The sequence below is a fragment of the Salvelinus namaycush genome, chromosome 3, assembly GCF_016432855.1.
Source record: "Salvelinus namaycush isolate Seneca chromosome 3, SaNama_1.0, whole genome shotgun sequence".
Classification (NCBI taxonomy): domain Eukaryota; kingdom Metazoa; phylum Chordata; class Actinopteri; order Salmoniformes; family Salmonidae; genus Salvelinus; species Salvelinus namaycush.
Window position 1 is genome coordinate 2,722,555 of NC_052309.1, and position 16,080 is coordinate 2,738,634.

Sequence of the window (16,080 nt, forward strand, 5' to 3'; positions counted from 1 at the left end):
GCCACTCGAGGACATTCAGAGACTTGTCCCGAAGCCACACCTGCGTTGTCTTAGCTGTGTGTTTAGGGTCGTTGTCCTGTTGGAAGATGAACCTTCACCCCAGTCTGAGGTCCTCAGCGCTCTGGATCAGGTTTTCATCAAGGATCTCTGTACTTTTCTCTGTTCATCTTTGCCTCGAGCTTGACTAGTCTCCCAGTCCCTGCTGCTGAAAAACATCCCCACAGCATGATGCTGCCACCACCATAGGGATGGTGCCAGGTTTCCTCCAGACTTGACGCTTGGCACATCATAGAGTCCATGCCCCGATGATATGAAGCTGATTGAATGTAGACATTGTCTAGACTTGTTCTCAGGTCTTGCCTCATTTGACTGTATGAAATGAATTCAAATAGGTTTTTCCCAAGCAGAGCTTTGTTAAGACACGTCTCTAGTGGAACACATGTTAGTTCTGCAGTTAACCTACTGTAAATGAGGCATGTCTATGATAGTCCTAATTGACACCCTATTTAGTTCATTACTTATGAGCAATTCCATAGTAAGGTCAACCTGCGCATGGAAAAACAAAATCCATGAATTCCTTATGAAACTGCTTAAAAGATTTACCTTGAATGTGTGCATTTTGAAGTAAAGACTACATTTGGCCTTTTAAAAAGGCTCTTTTCAGTCAACCAGAATTCCTAGCTTTTGACAATGGGCTCTTATAACTTGTTTTGTTACTCCCATCTGTCCCCCTGTGTTTCTGACCAAGTCGGAAGGTTAATGAAACTATAAAGAAATGTTTTTCCATTCAGTGCTATTATAGAATGAACACTGATTTGGACAGGCAGTGTCACATCCGTAACGGATGAGGAGAGGTTGTTATTGTCGACTCATTTCGAGTATGACTGAATACAAACTTTCTGTGCAAAGTTGACTTTCGCCAAGAGCTTAGGTGTGTGTGATTGGTTTCCTTTTGTCTCTTTGTCAGTACTCGTTCTAAGCGTACCGGATGTGACCATTACAGACAAGCTAGCGGGCAATCTTTATCTGTGTGTGTGATCTATCTATACTCCCGTTCTCATATGAACTGTAATCATGTGTTCTGCTAACTGGAGCATTGCATGTGATCACATGGCATAATAAAGGTCTGATATGTATTTCTTTTTATCCAGAAACCTTCACTGGTCATACTGAGTTTAACTTCCTGAGTAACTACGGGTACCCCCCAGTGACAATATTGGTCTGTGTATGCATGCTTGTTAACTGCAACTGGCAAGCCTTAGGTGATTTTACAATCTGACAACAAATGTATACTAAAATGCAAAACCTGTGCCACTGGTAGGTTATAATTTAATGGTTTTTTTTACCATTTCACATGACGAAAATTAAGTTTAACCCTTCATAGGAAAGACATCAACATAATGATATATGTCAATATATAGCAGGGATGAGTTAAGAATGAGTCCATCTGGCTCAAATAAACAAGGGAATGAAATGAGTATCAGTCCCTGAGTCTAGGGTTAGAGGTATACACTTAGTCTCTTAGTCTCACATTAGGCTCTTTCCATGACAGACTGACCAAGTGAATCCAGGTTAAAGCTATGATCCCTTATTGATGTCACTTGTTTAAATCCACTTCAAATCAGTGTAGATGAAGGGGAGGAGACACGTTAAAGAAGGACATGCCTGGAGGACATGGATTGTGTATTCTGTGGTATACTCAGTGTATATACACAGGTAGTTTGTGCGACTGGTGACTGACTCTGATGCTGTTGAGATGCAGTTCTTAAGGAGAAACGACCACACAGGATTTGTGTACATCTCGCCAGCCAATGACGACCAGGCCTGGGTGGCTGCAGGTCAAGTTGTTCAGTCTCTGTCCTTTTTGTGGACAACAGAGAGGAGGTACCATTTTCAAATATTCTTAATAAAACATCTGTCATTAATACTATAGAATGACATTTCTAAATCGTTGTAAATTTGCTTTCTGTCTTTTGGGACCCTGTCACATCCATAATGCAGAATATCTCGTCCATAACGTTTTATCTCTAGTGTTTTTATGAAAGTGCAGATAATTATATAATTGTTGAGGTATGCAGCACTCTAATTCCTAATGAATTTCAAGGAAAGAATTGTAAATGCATTTTATAGCACAGTTTGTATTTATTGTGGGTTAAGAAAGGACCCAGGCGTGCACTAGCCTAAGCAATAACTATTCAATATACTGGTGATTTCTTTAATATATGTATGTATGTATGTGTGTATATATGTATGTATGTGTGTATATGTATATATATACATACACGTGTGTGTGAATGACAAATGTTATATTTTCATCATTGTTGCTATATCCCTGGTATAATGTACATTTTCTGCAGCATTACGACAACTCAGCGACACAATGGTAGGGATTAACGGAGCTGTTCTTGGGTCATTGTCTCAACGCAGCCTTGAAATGCGTGGACAGAGTCCTGGAGCCAAGATGATTTGGATGGACTCCTGTAGAACATCTTCTGTTTCCTAAAGGCATCAAACTAATCTATGAAAGTGATTCCACCAGTGCTACAGTGTTGTGTGTTTGTGTGTCCAGATGTGTATTGCCAGTAGCCTGCTGAATCTTTCACGTCCACGGCCCAACGATGGTACCTGAGATAATTGGCCACTTTTTAAAAATTCTTTCATTGCTAGAATCAGTTCTTTTTAAAATACATTTTCAGGAGTTCTGAGCTAGCCCTCCTGATGTCGTTTGACCCCACATTGTTTATTTACATTTATTTTATTTCACCTTTATTTGACCAGGTAGGCTAGTTGAGAATAAGTTCTCATTTACAACTGCGACTTGGCCAAGATAAAGCAAAGCAGTGCGACCAAAAACAACAGTTACACATGGGATAAACAAAACTACAGTCAATAGCAATAGAAAAATCTGTATACAGTGTGTGCAAATGAAATAAGTAGGTACGGCAATAAATAGGCCAATAGTGGCGAAGTAATTACAATTTAGCAATTTACACTGGAGTGATTATGTGCAGATGAGGAAGTGCAAGTAGAAATACTGATGTGCTAAACAGCAGAAAAACAAATATGGGGATGAGGTAGGTAGTTGGTTGGATGGGCTATTTACAGATGGGCTCCTCTGACAGCTGACACTTAAAGTACATTTTATTTTATTTGTTTATTTTTTTGCAATTCATTCAAGTCATTGGCAGCAGAGAACTGGAAGGAAAGGCGGCCAAAGGAGGTGTTGTCTTTGGGGATGACCAGGGAAATATACCTGCTGGAGCTCGTGCTACGGGTGGGTGTTGCTATGGTGACCAGTGAGCTGAGATAAGGCGGACCCTTACCCAGCAAAGACCCATAGACGACCTGGAGCCAGTGGGTTTGGCAACGAATATTTAGCGAGGACCAGCCAACGAGAGCATACAAGTTGCAGTGCTGGGTAGTATATGGGGCTTTGGTGACAAAATGAATGGCACTGTGATAGACTGCATCCAATTTGCTGAGTAGAGTATTGGAGGCTATTTTGTAATGACAGTTTTACTAGGGTATGTTTGGCAGCATGAGTGAAGGAGGATTTGTTGCGGAATAGGAAGCTGATTCTAGATTTAACTTTGGATTGGAGATGCTTAATGTGAGTCTGGAAGGAGAGTTTAGTCTAGCCAGACACCTAGGTATTTATAGAAAGATGCCCAGGGTCCCTGCTCATCCGCGTGAACGTGCCTTAGGCATGCTGCAAGCAGGCATGAGGACTGCAGATCTGGCCAGGGCAATAAATTGCAATGTCTGTACTGTGAGACGCCTAAGACAGCGCTACAGGGAGACAGGACAGACAGCTGATCGTCCTCGCAGTGGCAGACAACGTGTAACACCTGCACAGGATCAGTACATCTGAACATCACACCTGCGGGACAGGTACAGGATGGCAACAACTGCTTGAGTTATACCAGGAACGCACAATCCCTCCATCAGTGCTCAGACTGTCCGCAATAGGCTGAGAGAGGCTGGACTGAGGGCTTGTAGGCCTGTTGTAAGGCAGTTCCTCACCAGACATCACCGGCAACAATGTCGCCTATGGGCACAAACCCACCGTCGCTGTACCAGACAGGACTGGCAAAAAGTGCTCTTCACTGACGAGTCGCGGTTTTGTCTCACCAGGGGTGATGGTCGGATTCGCGTTTATCGTCGACGGAATGAGCGTTACACCAAGGCCTGTACTCTGGGGCGGGATCGATTTGGAGGTGGAGGGTCCATCATGGTCTGGGGCAGTGTGTCACAGCATCATCGGACTGAGCTTGCTGTCATTGCAGGCAATCTCAACGCTGTGCGTTACAGGGAGGACCATCCTCCACCCTCATGTGGTACCCTTCATCCTGACATGACCCTCCAGCATGACAATGCCACCAGCCATACTGCTCGTTCTGTGTGTGATTTCCTGCAAGACAGGAATGTCAGTGTTCTGCCATAGCCAGCGAAGAGCCCGGATCTCAATCCCACTGAGCACGTCTGGGGACCCCCCCCCCCAGAAATGTCTGGGAACTTTCAGGTGCCTTGGTGGAAGAGTGGGGTAACATCTCACAGCAAGAACTGGCAAACCTGGTGCAGTCCATGAGGAGGAGATGCACTGCAGTACTTAATGCGGCTGGCGGTCACACCAGATACTCAATCAAATTTATTTAAAAAGCCCTTCTTACATCAGCTGATGTCACAAAGTGCTGTACAGAAACTCAGCCTAAAACCGCAAACAGGTGTAGAAGCACTGACTGTTACTTTTGATATTGACCCCCCCCCTACCCCCACCCCCCTTTGTTCAGGGACACAATATTCAATTTGTTAGTCACATGTCTGTGGAACTTGTTCAGTTTATGTCTCAGTTGTTGAATCTTATGTTCATACAAATATTTACACATGTTAAATTTGCTGAAATTAAAGTTGACAGAGGACGTTTATTTTTTCTGAGTTTTTACATGTAAACAGGAATAATAGTGACTAGTAGCAGGATAAATAACAACTAATGTAATGACACTCAATAATCAATGGACAGCAGGGTAATGGGGTTATTTAATCAATAATCATTTTAGCAGCAGCGTAGGTTGTCTTGAGTGTGCACCTGTGGATGGGCACAGTCAGTGTGGATAGTCTGTAGTAGAGCAGTAGTTGTTCGCCATTTAACAGTCTAGAAGTTGTGTGAGTCTGTTGGTCTGAGCCTTGATGCACCGGTACCGCCTGCCGGACTGTAGCATGGAGAACAGTCTATGTTTCGGGTGGTTGGAGTCTTTGGTTCATTTTTAGGTGTTTCTCGTATATAATAGTGTCCTGTGTTCTTGGAGGGAGTTGTTATTCCTCACACTTCCTGGCTTTTATAAGTACGTCAGCGGGCCGGTGCGTCGCGTCAGCGGGCCGGTGCGTCGCGTCAGCGGGCCGGTGCGTCGCGTCAGCGGGCCGGTGCGTCGCGTCAGCGGGCCGGTGCGTCGCGTCAGCGGGCCGGTGCGTCGCGTCAGCGGGCCGGTGCGTCGCGTCAGCGGGCCGGTGTGTCGCGTCAGCGGGCCGGTGCGTCGCGTCAGCTGGAGGAGAGCACGATATGATGGGAGACCTAGCCCGTATTACAGTGCTGGTCTTGGGAGTAGTGACATTGCATTCTCTCCTCTCCTTTAGCGGTTTTAAATCTTATGTGGAAGAATGAATCACATAACATAAGATCTGTTTACAGGAGATCCCCACTCCCTGGAATGAACCCCCCCCTAATTACAACAAACCACTAAGCTAAAGTATGTTTTAAATGTATTAGTTATTTCTGTCCCTCAGTGATGATGCAAGTCCATTATTTTATTTTTTAAATTGGTTTTGTTATATAAAGCAATATACTGTAAGCCACTGTCCCCACTTGGCACGTTTTAATAATGTGTGTGTATGTTTTCTCCTCTCAGGGACGATGCATGTCTCTCTGGCTGAAGCTCTGGAGGTACGAGGAGGTCCCCTTCAGGAGGAGGAGGTCTGGGCTGTCCTCAGTCAGAGTGCCGAGAGCCTCCAGGAGCTATTCAGAAGAGGTACGTTGATATAGCACCCGGCACAGCCAGAAGAGGACTGGCCACCCCTCATACTCTAGTTCCTCTCTAGGTTTCTTCCTAGGTTTTGGCCTTTCTAGGAAGTTTTTCCTAGCCACCGACCTTCTACATCTGCATTGCTTGCTGTTTTGAGGTTTTAGGCTGGGTTTCTGTACAGCACTTTGAGATATCAGCTAATGTAAGAAGTGCTTTATAAATATGATTGATTACAGTAATCACAAGATTCATCAAAGTTTCAGTACCCCCTGAGACGAGACTGTTGAGCATAAAGCGAGTCTGCCATTATTCAGTGGAGCGACTGCAGCCACGACATATCGCTAGGTAATCAGAGTTCACTGTGTATATACCTTAGGGAGTGAGACTGCTGAGAGCTCGTTGTCCAGACACACTCTACTTCTTCCAGCGCACGCACACCAGAGAGATTCAGAGGTGTGTGTGTTCGTTGCGTCATCCAGTTCCCCCGGTTTGTCTGGTCTGATCGGATGAGTTGAAGTCTTTTATCTTTCTGTCATTCGCTGTTCTCTCTTTTCTTTCTCTCCATTCTCGGCATTAACCATCCTTGTTATGTTAACTGTTGTGTATCGGCCTCCATTTTGTTTTCCTCACCCCAAACACAAAGCCCACAAAATACCCCTCTTGTTTTCTTTCGCCTCTCTTTCTATCTCTCTCTAATTTTCATCTCATTTACACATTTCCCAGAAAGTCTATGGTCCTGTTGAGACAGTGACCCAGGATGGTGGTTTATTTAAATGACTCATGATTCTTCTCTGCTATATCTCCAATGTCTCCATGGCTGTGGTAACTATATTTTTTTTATATGCAGTGCATTCAGAAAGTATTAAGACCTTGACTTTTTCTATATTTCGTTACGTTACAGCCTTATTCAAAAATGTATTAAATTGTTGTTTTTCCTCATCAATCTCCACACTTAACCCATAATGACAAAGCAAAAACAGATTTTTGCAAATGTATAAAAAATGTCAAACTGAAATATCAATGAAATGTATTTATAAAGCCGTTTTTACATCGGCCGATGTCACAAAGTGCTACACAGAAACCCAGCCTAAAACCCCAAACAGCAAGCAATGCAGATGTAGAGGAAGGAAAAGGTTAGGAGGCTAGGAAATACTCCCTAGAAAGGCAAGAACCTAGGAAGAAACCTAGAGGAACCAGGCTATGAGGGGTGGCCAGTCCTCTTCTGGCTGTGCCGGGTGGAGATTATAACAGAACATGGCCAAGATGTTCAAAATGTTCATAGATGACCAGCAGGGTCAGATGATGATGATGATGATGATGATAATCTCAGTGGTTGTAGAGGGTGCAACAGGTCAGGACCTCAGGAGTAAATGTCAGAACAGTTGAAACTGGAGCAGCAGCATGACCAGGTGGACTTGATATAACATTTACATGAGTATTCAGACCCTTTACTCAGTACTTTGTTGAAGCACTTTTGGCAGCGATTACAGCCTCGAGTCTTCTTGGGTATGACGCTACCAGCTTGTCACACCTGTATTTGGGGAGTTTCTCCCATTTCTCCTCTGCAGATCCTCTCAAGCTCTGTCAGGTTTGGATGGGGAGCGTTGCTGCACAGCTATTTTCAGGTCTCTCCAGAGATGTTAGATTGGGTTCAAGTCCGGGCTTTGCATGGGCCATTCAAGGACATTCAGAGACTTGTCCCAAAGCCACTCCTGCGTTGTCTTGGCTGTGTGCGTAGGGTTGTTGTCCCTTTGGAAGGTGAATCTTCGCCCCGGTCTGAGGTCCTGAGCGCTTTGGAGCAGGTTTTCATCAAGGATCTCTCTGTACTTTGCTCTGTTCATCTTTGCCTCGATCCTGACTAATCTCCCAGTCCCTGCCGCTGAAAAACATCCCCATAGCATGAGGGGGGGAGTCCAGGGGTCTGAATACTATCATTTATCCGGACTGTTAAAGTAGGGGGATGATCTGATTTCAAGAATGTTAGGAATTTCTTTGCCGCAAAGCGCAGACGGATCAATATATTGATTTCATGGATCTAGTTCACTAGTCCCAAACAGAAACAAGCTAGGCGTGAGGGATATAAATCTGTTAACTTTCTGAAATTGTGTCGATTTACGGATTCCCAAAACATTGAATTAAGATTCCATGTCCACAAACGTGATTAATAAGTACCCTTTTTGCCTCTTACAGCGCCAACAAAGGAAAGACATTTGGGCATTCATTCTCGCTGTCTGCAGCGTTGCATCATGCTTTGATTCCACCCCTCTGATCCTGTGTTACTTTGACCTTTCCTCTACCATGTCTCTACCGTCTCCTACTGTCTCTCCACTCCCGTCTCTCTACTGTCTCCACACCCGTATGTGGAGTCTCCTACTGTCTCCACTCCCGTCTCTCTGCCGTCTCCTACTGTCTCTCCACTCCCGTCTCTCTGCCGTCTCCTACTGTCTCTCCACTCCCGTCTCTCTGCTGTCTCCTACTGTCTCTCCACTCCCGTCTCCTACTGTCTCTCCACTCCCGTCTCTCTGCTGTCTCCTACTGTCTCTCCACTCCCTCTCCACTCAAATCTCTCTGCCGTCTCGTACTGTCTCTCATCTCTCTCCTCTCCTATTCATTCAGCTTTTCCTGGTTGTCCCCCAGTCTCTCCCCTCTACCATCTGTCCTCTCCTCTATCGTCTCCTACCTCATCTTTATTCAGTTTTTCCTGGTTGTCCCTCAGTCTCTGAATATCTGTTGCATTTGTTTTTTGAAAATGTACCTCATTTGATAAATAACTAAGCTAAAATACAACAGCGTGGTTGAGAGCCAGCTTAGTGCAGAACTGACGAGTATCAGTAACTGGCTCAGACAACAAGCTGTCTCTTTATTTGGGGAAAACGGAGTCCAATTTATTTGGCTTTAAGATTAGGCTAGGTAGATCATCAGGTGTTCGTCACGGTTGGTGACACAGCGGTTACAGCCAAGAACTGTGTTAGATAGTTAGGCTGTGAACAAGACCGGTTCCCGACAGGGGAGTAATTGCCAAGGTCAACCAGAAAGTGAAGTTTCTAGTCAGAAAAGGCCACATTTCTAGAGAAAAAGGGACCTTGAAAACACTTGCAGCAGTGTTCGTGCAGCCTCAGTTTGACTGCGTACAATATGTGGTACAGAAGCTCTCATTTGTTCATTTAAGAACAAGCTACAGGCAGCTCAGACTATAATGTCAAGGGTCATTCTGAATCTTCTCCCTCGGGCTCTTGTTGGCCCTTCTCAGCTCACTACGGTGGCTATCAGTTGATGAAAGAGTCATTCATCTGACGCTTGAATTAGAACATGAAATCGTGCACGGTTCAGTCCCCCAGTATCTGAAGAGCTGCCTTACTACTGTTAGGGACTGTCATTCCTGCGCCACGAGAGGCAGTGCTACAGATTTTGTGCCATGTCGATTCAAGAACGGTACGGGCCAGAACACGTTTTTATATATGGCAGTGGTAGAGTGGGAAAAAAACTCCATTGCTGAGAAACCGTTTCTGCCAGTCTTTTGGTTCAAACAATCCTGCAAGGCTTGGTTATTGTTGAGATGGCATCCTAGCCAAGTGTAAAGCCACTCTGCGCTAGTGTGTGTGTGTATGTATACACGTGTATGTGTATATGTGTATGTATATGTATGTGTGTATACAGACAGTTGAAGTCGGAAGTTTACATACACCTTAGCCAAATACATTTTAACTCAGTTTTTCACAATTCCTGACATTTAATCAGAGTAAATATTCACTGTCTTAGGTCAGTTAGGATCACCATTTTATTTTAAGAATGTGAAATGTCAGAATAATAGTAGAGAGAATTATTTATTTCAGCTTTTATTTCTTTCATCACATTCCCAGTGGGTCAGAAGTTTACATACATTCAATTAGTATTTGGTAGTATTGTCTTTAAGTAGTTTAACTTGGATCAAACAATTCGGGTAGCCTTCGACAAGCTTCCCACAATAAGTTGGGTGAATTTTAGCCCATTCCTCCTGACAGAGCTGGTGTAACTGAGTCAGATTTGTAGGCCTCCTTGCTCGCACACGCTTTTTCAGTTCTGCCCACACATTTTCTATAGGATCGAGGTCAGGGCTTTGTGATGGCCACCCCAATACCTTGACTTTGTTGTCCTTAAGCCATTTTGCCAAAACTTTGGAAGTATGCTTGGGGTCATTGTCCATTTGGAAGACCCATTTGTGACCAAGCTTTAACTTCATGACTGATGTTGCTTCAATATAGCCACATCATTTTCCTCCCTCATGATGCCATCTATTTTGAAGTGCACCAGTCCCTCCTGCAGCAAAGCACCCCCACAACATGATGCAGCCACCCCCGTGCTTCACAGTTGGGATGCTGTTCTTCAGCTTGCAAGCCTCCCCCTTTTTCCTCCAAACAAAATGATGGTCATTATGGCCAAACAGTTCTATTTTTGTCTCATCAGACCAGAGGACATTTCTCCAAAAAGTTCGATCTTTGTCCCCATGTGCAGTTTCAAACCGTAGTCTGGCTTTTTTATGGCGGTTTTGGAGCAGTGGCTTCTTCCTTGCTGAGCGTCCTTTCAGGTTATGTCGATATAGGACTCGTTTTACTGTGGATATAGATACTTTTGTATATGTTTCCTCCAGCATCTTCACAAGGTCCTTTGCTGTTGTTCTGGGATTGATTTACACTTTTCACACCAAAGTATGTTCATCTCTAGGAGACAGAATGCGTCTCCTTCCTGAATGGTATGATGGCTACGTGGTCGGTGTTTATACTTGCATACTATTGTTTGTACAGATGAACGTGGTACCTTCAGGCATTTGGAAATTGCTCCCAAGGATGAACCAGACTTGTGGAGGTCTACAATTATTTTCTGAGTTCTTGGCTGATTTCTTTTGATTTTCCCATGATGTCAAGGAAAGAGGCAATGAGTTTGAAGGTAGGCCTTGAAATACATCCCCAGGTACACCTCCAATTGACTCAAATTATGTCAATTAGCCTATCAGAAGATTCTTAAGCCATGACATAATTTTCTGGAATATTCCAAGCTGTTTAAAGGCACAGTCAACTTAGTGTATGTAAACTTCTGACCCACTGGAATTGTGATACAGTGAAATAATCTGTCTGTAAACAATGTTTGGAAAAATGAATTGTCATGCACAAAGTAGATGTCCTAACCGACTTTCCAAAACTATAGTTTGTTAACAAGAAATTTGTGGAGTGGTTGAAAAACAAGTTTTAATGACTCCAACCTAAGTGTATGTAAACCTCTGACTTCATCTGTATGTATAGGTGTAAAATATGTTGTTTTTTTTGTAAATATGTGGACGTTGTATATGATTGCGTTCATGTCAGAGTGCCCATGTCACTTTTATGTTTCTGCCACTAATCTAGCAAAAGAGGACAACAATGGAAACAAGTCTCTGACTTTGTGTAATTGTATTACATGTGTTAGTTGCCTGGCCTTTATGTATTTTAAAATGGCTAATCAAATGCTGGACAAATGACATGTTGTGTTTCAGTACGTCATGAAGATGCAGTATGTAGCTACCTAAATGTTTTGTGAATATTCCTTAAACCGATTTGGTAGGCTCACGAGTCAAAGGACGTAACCACCTACTCTCGTAAAACTTGTTTTATTTTATTATTTTTCGTTTTATTATATTTGAGCCAATAAGCCTACTGTTTGGTGTGAGATTAATCATAGCAGATGTCAAACAGAATATGTCATAGTTCTAATGCCCGGTCAAAATATAAACACACACTTTCTTCCAAACCACAGCGATCCTGCCTCTAGCTAGTTACCTCACTTAATGTGGAAATATTTGTCTTTGGCATTCTAAGCTCTGGATGCATCTCAATTGGCTCTCTATATAGTGCACTGAGCACTATTGGCCCTGGTCAAAAAGAGTGCACTATATAGGGTGGGATTTGAGACTCAGTCTAAGTCTGTTAGCGCTTCCATATGATGGTTTGGCATTCCTAACAATGGAACTGCTCTTGAGCATTTCAGCCTTTAAAAAAAAAAATGTATATATATTTGAATGAACTTCTGTGATTTGAGGCTCTCGATCCATTTTTGATTTATGAACATATTTAAAAGTGAATCCAATATGACTTTACTTACTGGACTTCATATTAGCTGTTAAGGGAGAAAAGTTGCCTCAACCATGTTTTCTTTACTTCATTCTAGGTGGTTCTTTGCCTTCTCATCCTCCGTTAGTCCTTCAATGAAAACAATGTAGCCTATATTTTGTAGTGCGATGTTCAAGGAAATGTGTGGCAGATTGACTTATAGAAATATGATTCATATATTTTTTTATTGATTGACTAATTTCTCATCTCCAGCAAATGGCCTACTGAGCTTTGAGATGTTCCACAATGCAAGCTGCTGGTACCTCAGCCTGCACAACCCCAGTGTTCAACAGATAAGGATAGGGGGGGTTGTGGTGCTGGCCAACAGACTTTCATACAAAGGATGCTTTATTTTCCACTGCCTGTGGTCTGTATTGACAACATGGAGGTTCAAAGGGCTCTGCTGCCGTGGGTCGCTCTCTCGGGGCCGTGGGTCGCTCTCTCGGGGCCGTGGGTCGCTCTCTCGGGGCCGTGGGTCGCTCTCTCTCGGGCCGTGGGCCGATCTGTCTTGTATGCCTGCCAGCCTTTTTGACCACATACTGGTCATCTATGCAAAGGCCCTTGATGTCATCATCAGACCGGTCACTGTAGAGAGACAGAGATGGGAGACTCTGTGTAGATTGTCTGTGTCACTAGGGTCAGAGGACAATACCCAGCTTCTGTCATATGATCCTTGAAGTAGGGTTGTACAATTCCGGTAACTTTTCCAAACTAATAAGGTTTTCAGAGAAATCCCAGTTGGAGGATTCTGTTCCTGATTCCAGGAATCCTCCTTCAGGATTTTGCTAACCTACTTCTGAGTGAGACAGTCTCCTTGCTCCCTCTTTGACTCAGGCCTGCCCTGTGTGGTTGTGTAATTGGCCTGTACCTTCAGGGTGGTGGGTTGATAGTCTGGCATGCGACTTCAGAATGCTACTGTCCTTGGTTAATGAATGTGAAATGTAGCCTTGGTCTAGGGCCCTCATGCATACAGTGGCATGAAGAAGTATTTCCCTTATTTTCTCTACTTTTTGCATATTTTAGTCACTGAATGTTATCAGATTTTCAACCAAAACCTATTTTTAAAGGGAACCTGAGTGAACAAATGAGTCCAACATATGGATACTCCTCCCACACACACATTTATTTAGTAAACCGTTATGCAACACCCTATGCCCCTGTGTGAAAAAGGAATTTGACCCCTTACTCTCAATAACTGGTTATGCCACCTTTGGCTGCAATGACTGCAACCAAACACTTCCTGTAGTTGTTGATCAGTATCTCCCATATAGGGATGGGCATTTGACCTTTTTTGACTGTTCCAAGTAGTCACATGATTTTTTTTCCCCTGGTACTAAAATAAAAATAAAAAAGCTATTTTTAGAACAAAGGCCGTACTGGGAAAGAATTTGCACATTTATCTATAGACCTAACAGTGGTGTGTGTGTGTGTGTGTGTGTAGAACATTTAATTCAAAAATCATGGGCTTTGACATGGCGTTGGTTCCCCCTTTGCTGCAATAACAGCCTCCACTCTTCTGGGAAGGCTTTCTGCTAGATGTTGGAACATTGCTGCAGGGACATTCAGCCACGAGCATTACGAGATACAACCTCTCTTATCATCACTCAGTGCCTGGGCTTACCTCCGCTGTACTCGCACCCCACCATAACCCTGTCTGCACATTATGCCCTGATTCTATTCTATCACGCCCAGAAATCTGCTCCTTTTATTCTTTGTCCCCAACGCTCTAGGCGACCAGTTTTGATAGCCTTTAGCCGTACCCTCATCCTACTCCTCCTCTGTTCCTCGGGTGATGTGGAGATAAACCCAGGGCCTGCGTGTCCCCAGGCACTCTCATTTGTTGACTTCTGTGATCGAAAAAACCTCGGTTTCATGCATGTCAACATCAGATGCCTCCTCCCTAAGTTAGTTTTACTCACTGCTTTAGCACACTCCGCTAACCCTGATGTCCTTGCCGTGTCTGAATCCTGGCTTAGGAAGGCCACCAACAATTCTGAGAATTCCATACCCAGCTACAACATTTTCCATCAAGATAGAACTGCCAAAGGGGGCGGAGTTGCAATCTACTGCAGAGAGAGCCTGCAAAGTTCTGTCATACTTTCCAGGTCTATACCCAAACAGTTTGAACTTCTAATTTTAAAAATGAATCTCTCCAGAAATAAGTCTCTCACTGTTGCCGCCTGCTATCGACCCCCCTCCGCTCCCAGCTGTGCCCTGGACACCATTTGTGAATTGATCGCACCCCATCTAGCTTCAGAGTTCGTTCTGTTAGGTGACCTAAACTGGGATATGCTTAACACCCCGGCAGTCCTACAATCTAAGCTAGATGCCCTCAATCTCACACAAATCCTCAAGGAACCCACCAGGTACAACCGTAAATCCGTAAACATGGGCACCCTCATAGACATTATCCTGATCAACTTGCCCTCCAAATACACCTCCGCTGTTTTCAATCAGGATCTCAGCGATCACCGCCTCATTGCCTGCATCCGCTATGGGTCCACAGTCAAACAACTACCCCTCATCACTGTCAAACGCTCCCTAAAACACTTCTGCGAGCAGGCCTTTCTAATCGACCTGGCCCGGGTATCCTGGAAGGATATCGACCTCATCCCGTCAGTCGAGGATGCCTGGTCATTCTTTAAAAGTAATTTCCTCACCATCTTAGATAAGCATGCCCCGTTCAAAAAATGCAGATCTAAGAACAGATATAGCCCTTGGTTCACTCCAGACCTGACTGCCCTTGACTAGCACAAAAACATCCTGTGGCGGACTGCAATAGCATCGAATAGTCCCCACGATATGCAACTGTTCATGGAAGTCAGAAACCAATACACGCAGTCAGTCAGGAAAGCAAAGGCTAGCTTTTTCAAGCAGAAACTCGCATCCTGTAGCTCTAACTCCAAAAAGTTTTGGGACACTGTAAAGTCCATGGAGAACAAGAGCACCTCCTCCCAGCTACCCACTGCACTGAGGCTAGATAACACGGTCACCACTGATAAATCCATGATAATCGAAAATTTCAATAAGCATTTCTCAACAGCTGGCCATGCCTTCCTCCTGGCTACTCCAACCCCGGCCAAAAGCTCTGCCTCCCCAGCTTCTCCTTCACCCAAATCCAGACAGCAGATGTTCTGAAAGAGCTGCAAAACCTGGACCCGTACAAATCAGCTGGGCTAGACAATCTGGACCCTCTCTTTCTAAAACTATCCGGCGCCATTGTTGCAACCCCTATTACCAGCCTGTTCAACCTCTCTTTCGTATCGTCCGAGATCCCTAAAGATTGGAAAGCTGCCGTGGTCATCCCCCTCTTCAAAGGGGGTGACACCCTAGACCCAAACTGTTACAGACCTATATCCATCCTGCTCTGCCTATCTAAAATCTTCGAAAGTCAAGTTAATAAACAGATCACTGACCATTTCGAATCCCACCGTACCTTCTCCGCTGTGCAATCCGGCTTCCGAGCCAGTCACGGGTGCACCTCAGCCACGCTCAAGGTACTAAACGATATCATAACCGCCATCAATAAGACAGTACTGTGCAGCCGTCTTCATCGACCTGGCCAAGGCTTTCGACTCTGTCAATCACCGTATTCTTATCGGCAGACTCAATAGCCTTGGTTTTTCTAATGACTGCCTCGCCTGGTTCACCAACTACTTTGCAGACAGAGTTCAGTGTGTCAAATCGGAGGGCATGTTGACCGGACCTCTGGCAGTCTTTATGGGGGTACCACACGGTTCAATTCCTGGGCCGACTCTTTTCTCTGTATATTTTAATGATGTCGCTCTTGCTGCGGGCGATTCCCTGATCCACCTCTACGCAGACAACACCATTCTGTATACTTCTGGCCCTTCCTTGGACACTGTGCTACCTAACCTCCAAACGAGCTTCAATGCCATACAACACTCCTTCCGTGGCATCCAACTGCTCTTAAACGCTAGTAA

At 44.3% G+C, this 16,080-nt stretch overlaps 1 protein-coding gene across 1 annotated transcript in view; it reads left to right on the forward strand.

Annotated features, from left to right (window-relative positions):
* Positions 1-5,903: 5,903 nt before the first annotated feature.
* ptpn13 (protein tyrosine phosphatase non-receptor type 13) overlaps positions 5,904-16,080 on the forward strand; it is a 117,645-nt gene continuing 107,468 nt past the window's right edge. The window contains exons 1-2 of the mRNA XM_038989535.1: positions 5,904-6,023; positions 7,817-7,819. Coding sequence (XP_038845463.1) covers positions 5,909-6,023; positions 7,817-7,819 — 118 coding nt within the window. The 5' untranslated portion in view covers positions 5,904-5,908. The remainder of the gene's footprint in view (positions 6,024-7,816; positions 7,820-16,080) is intronic.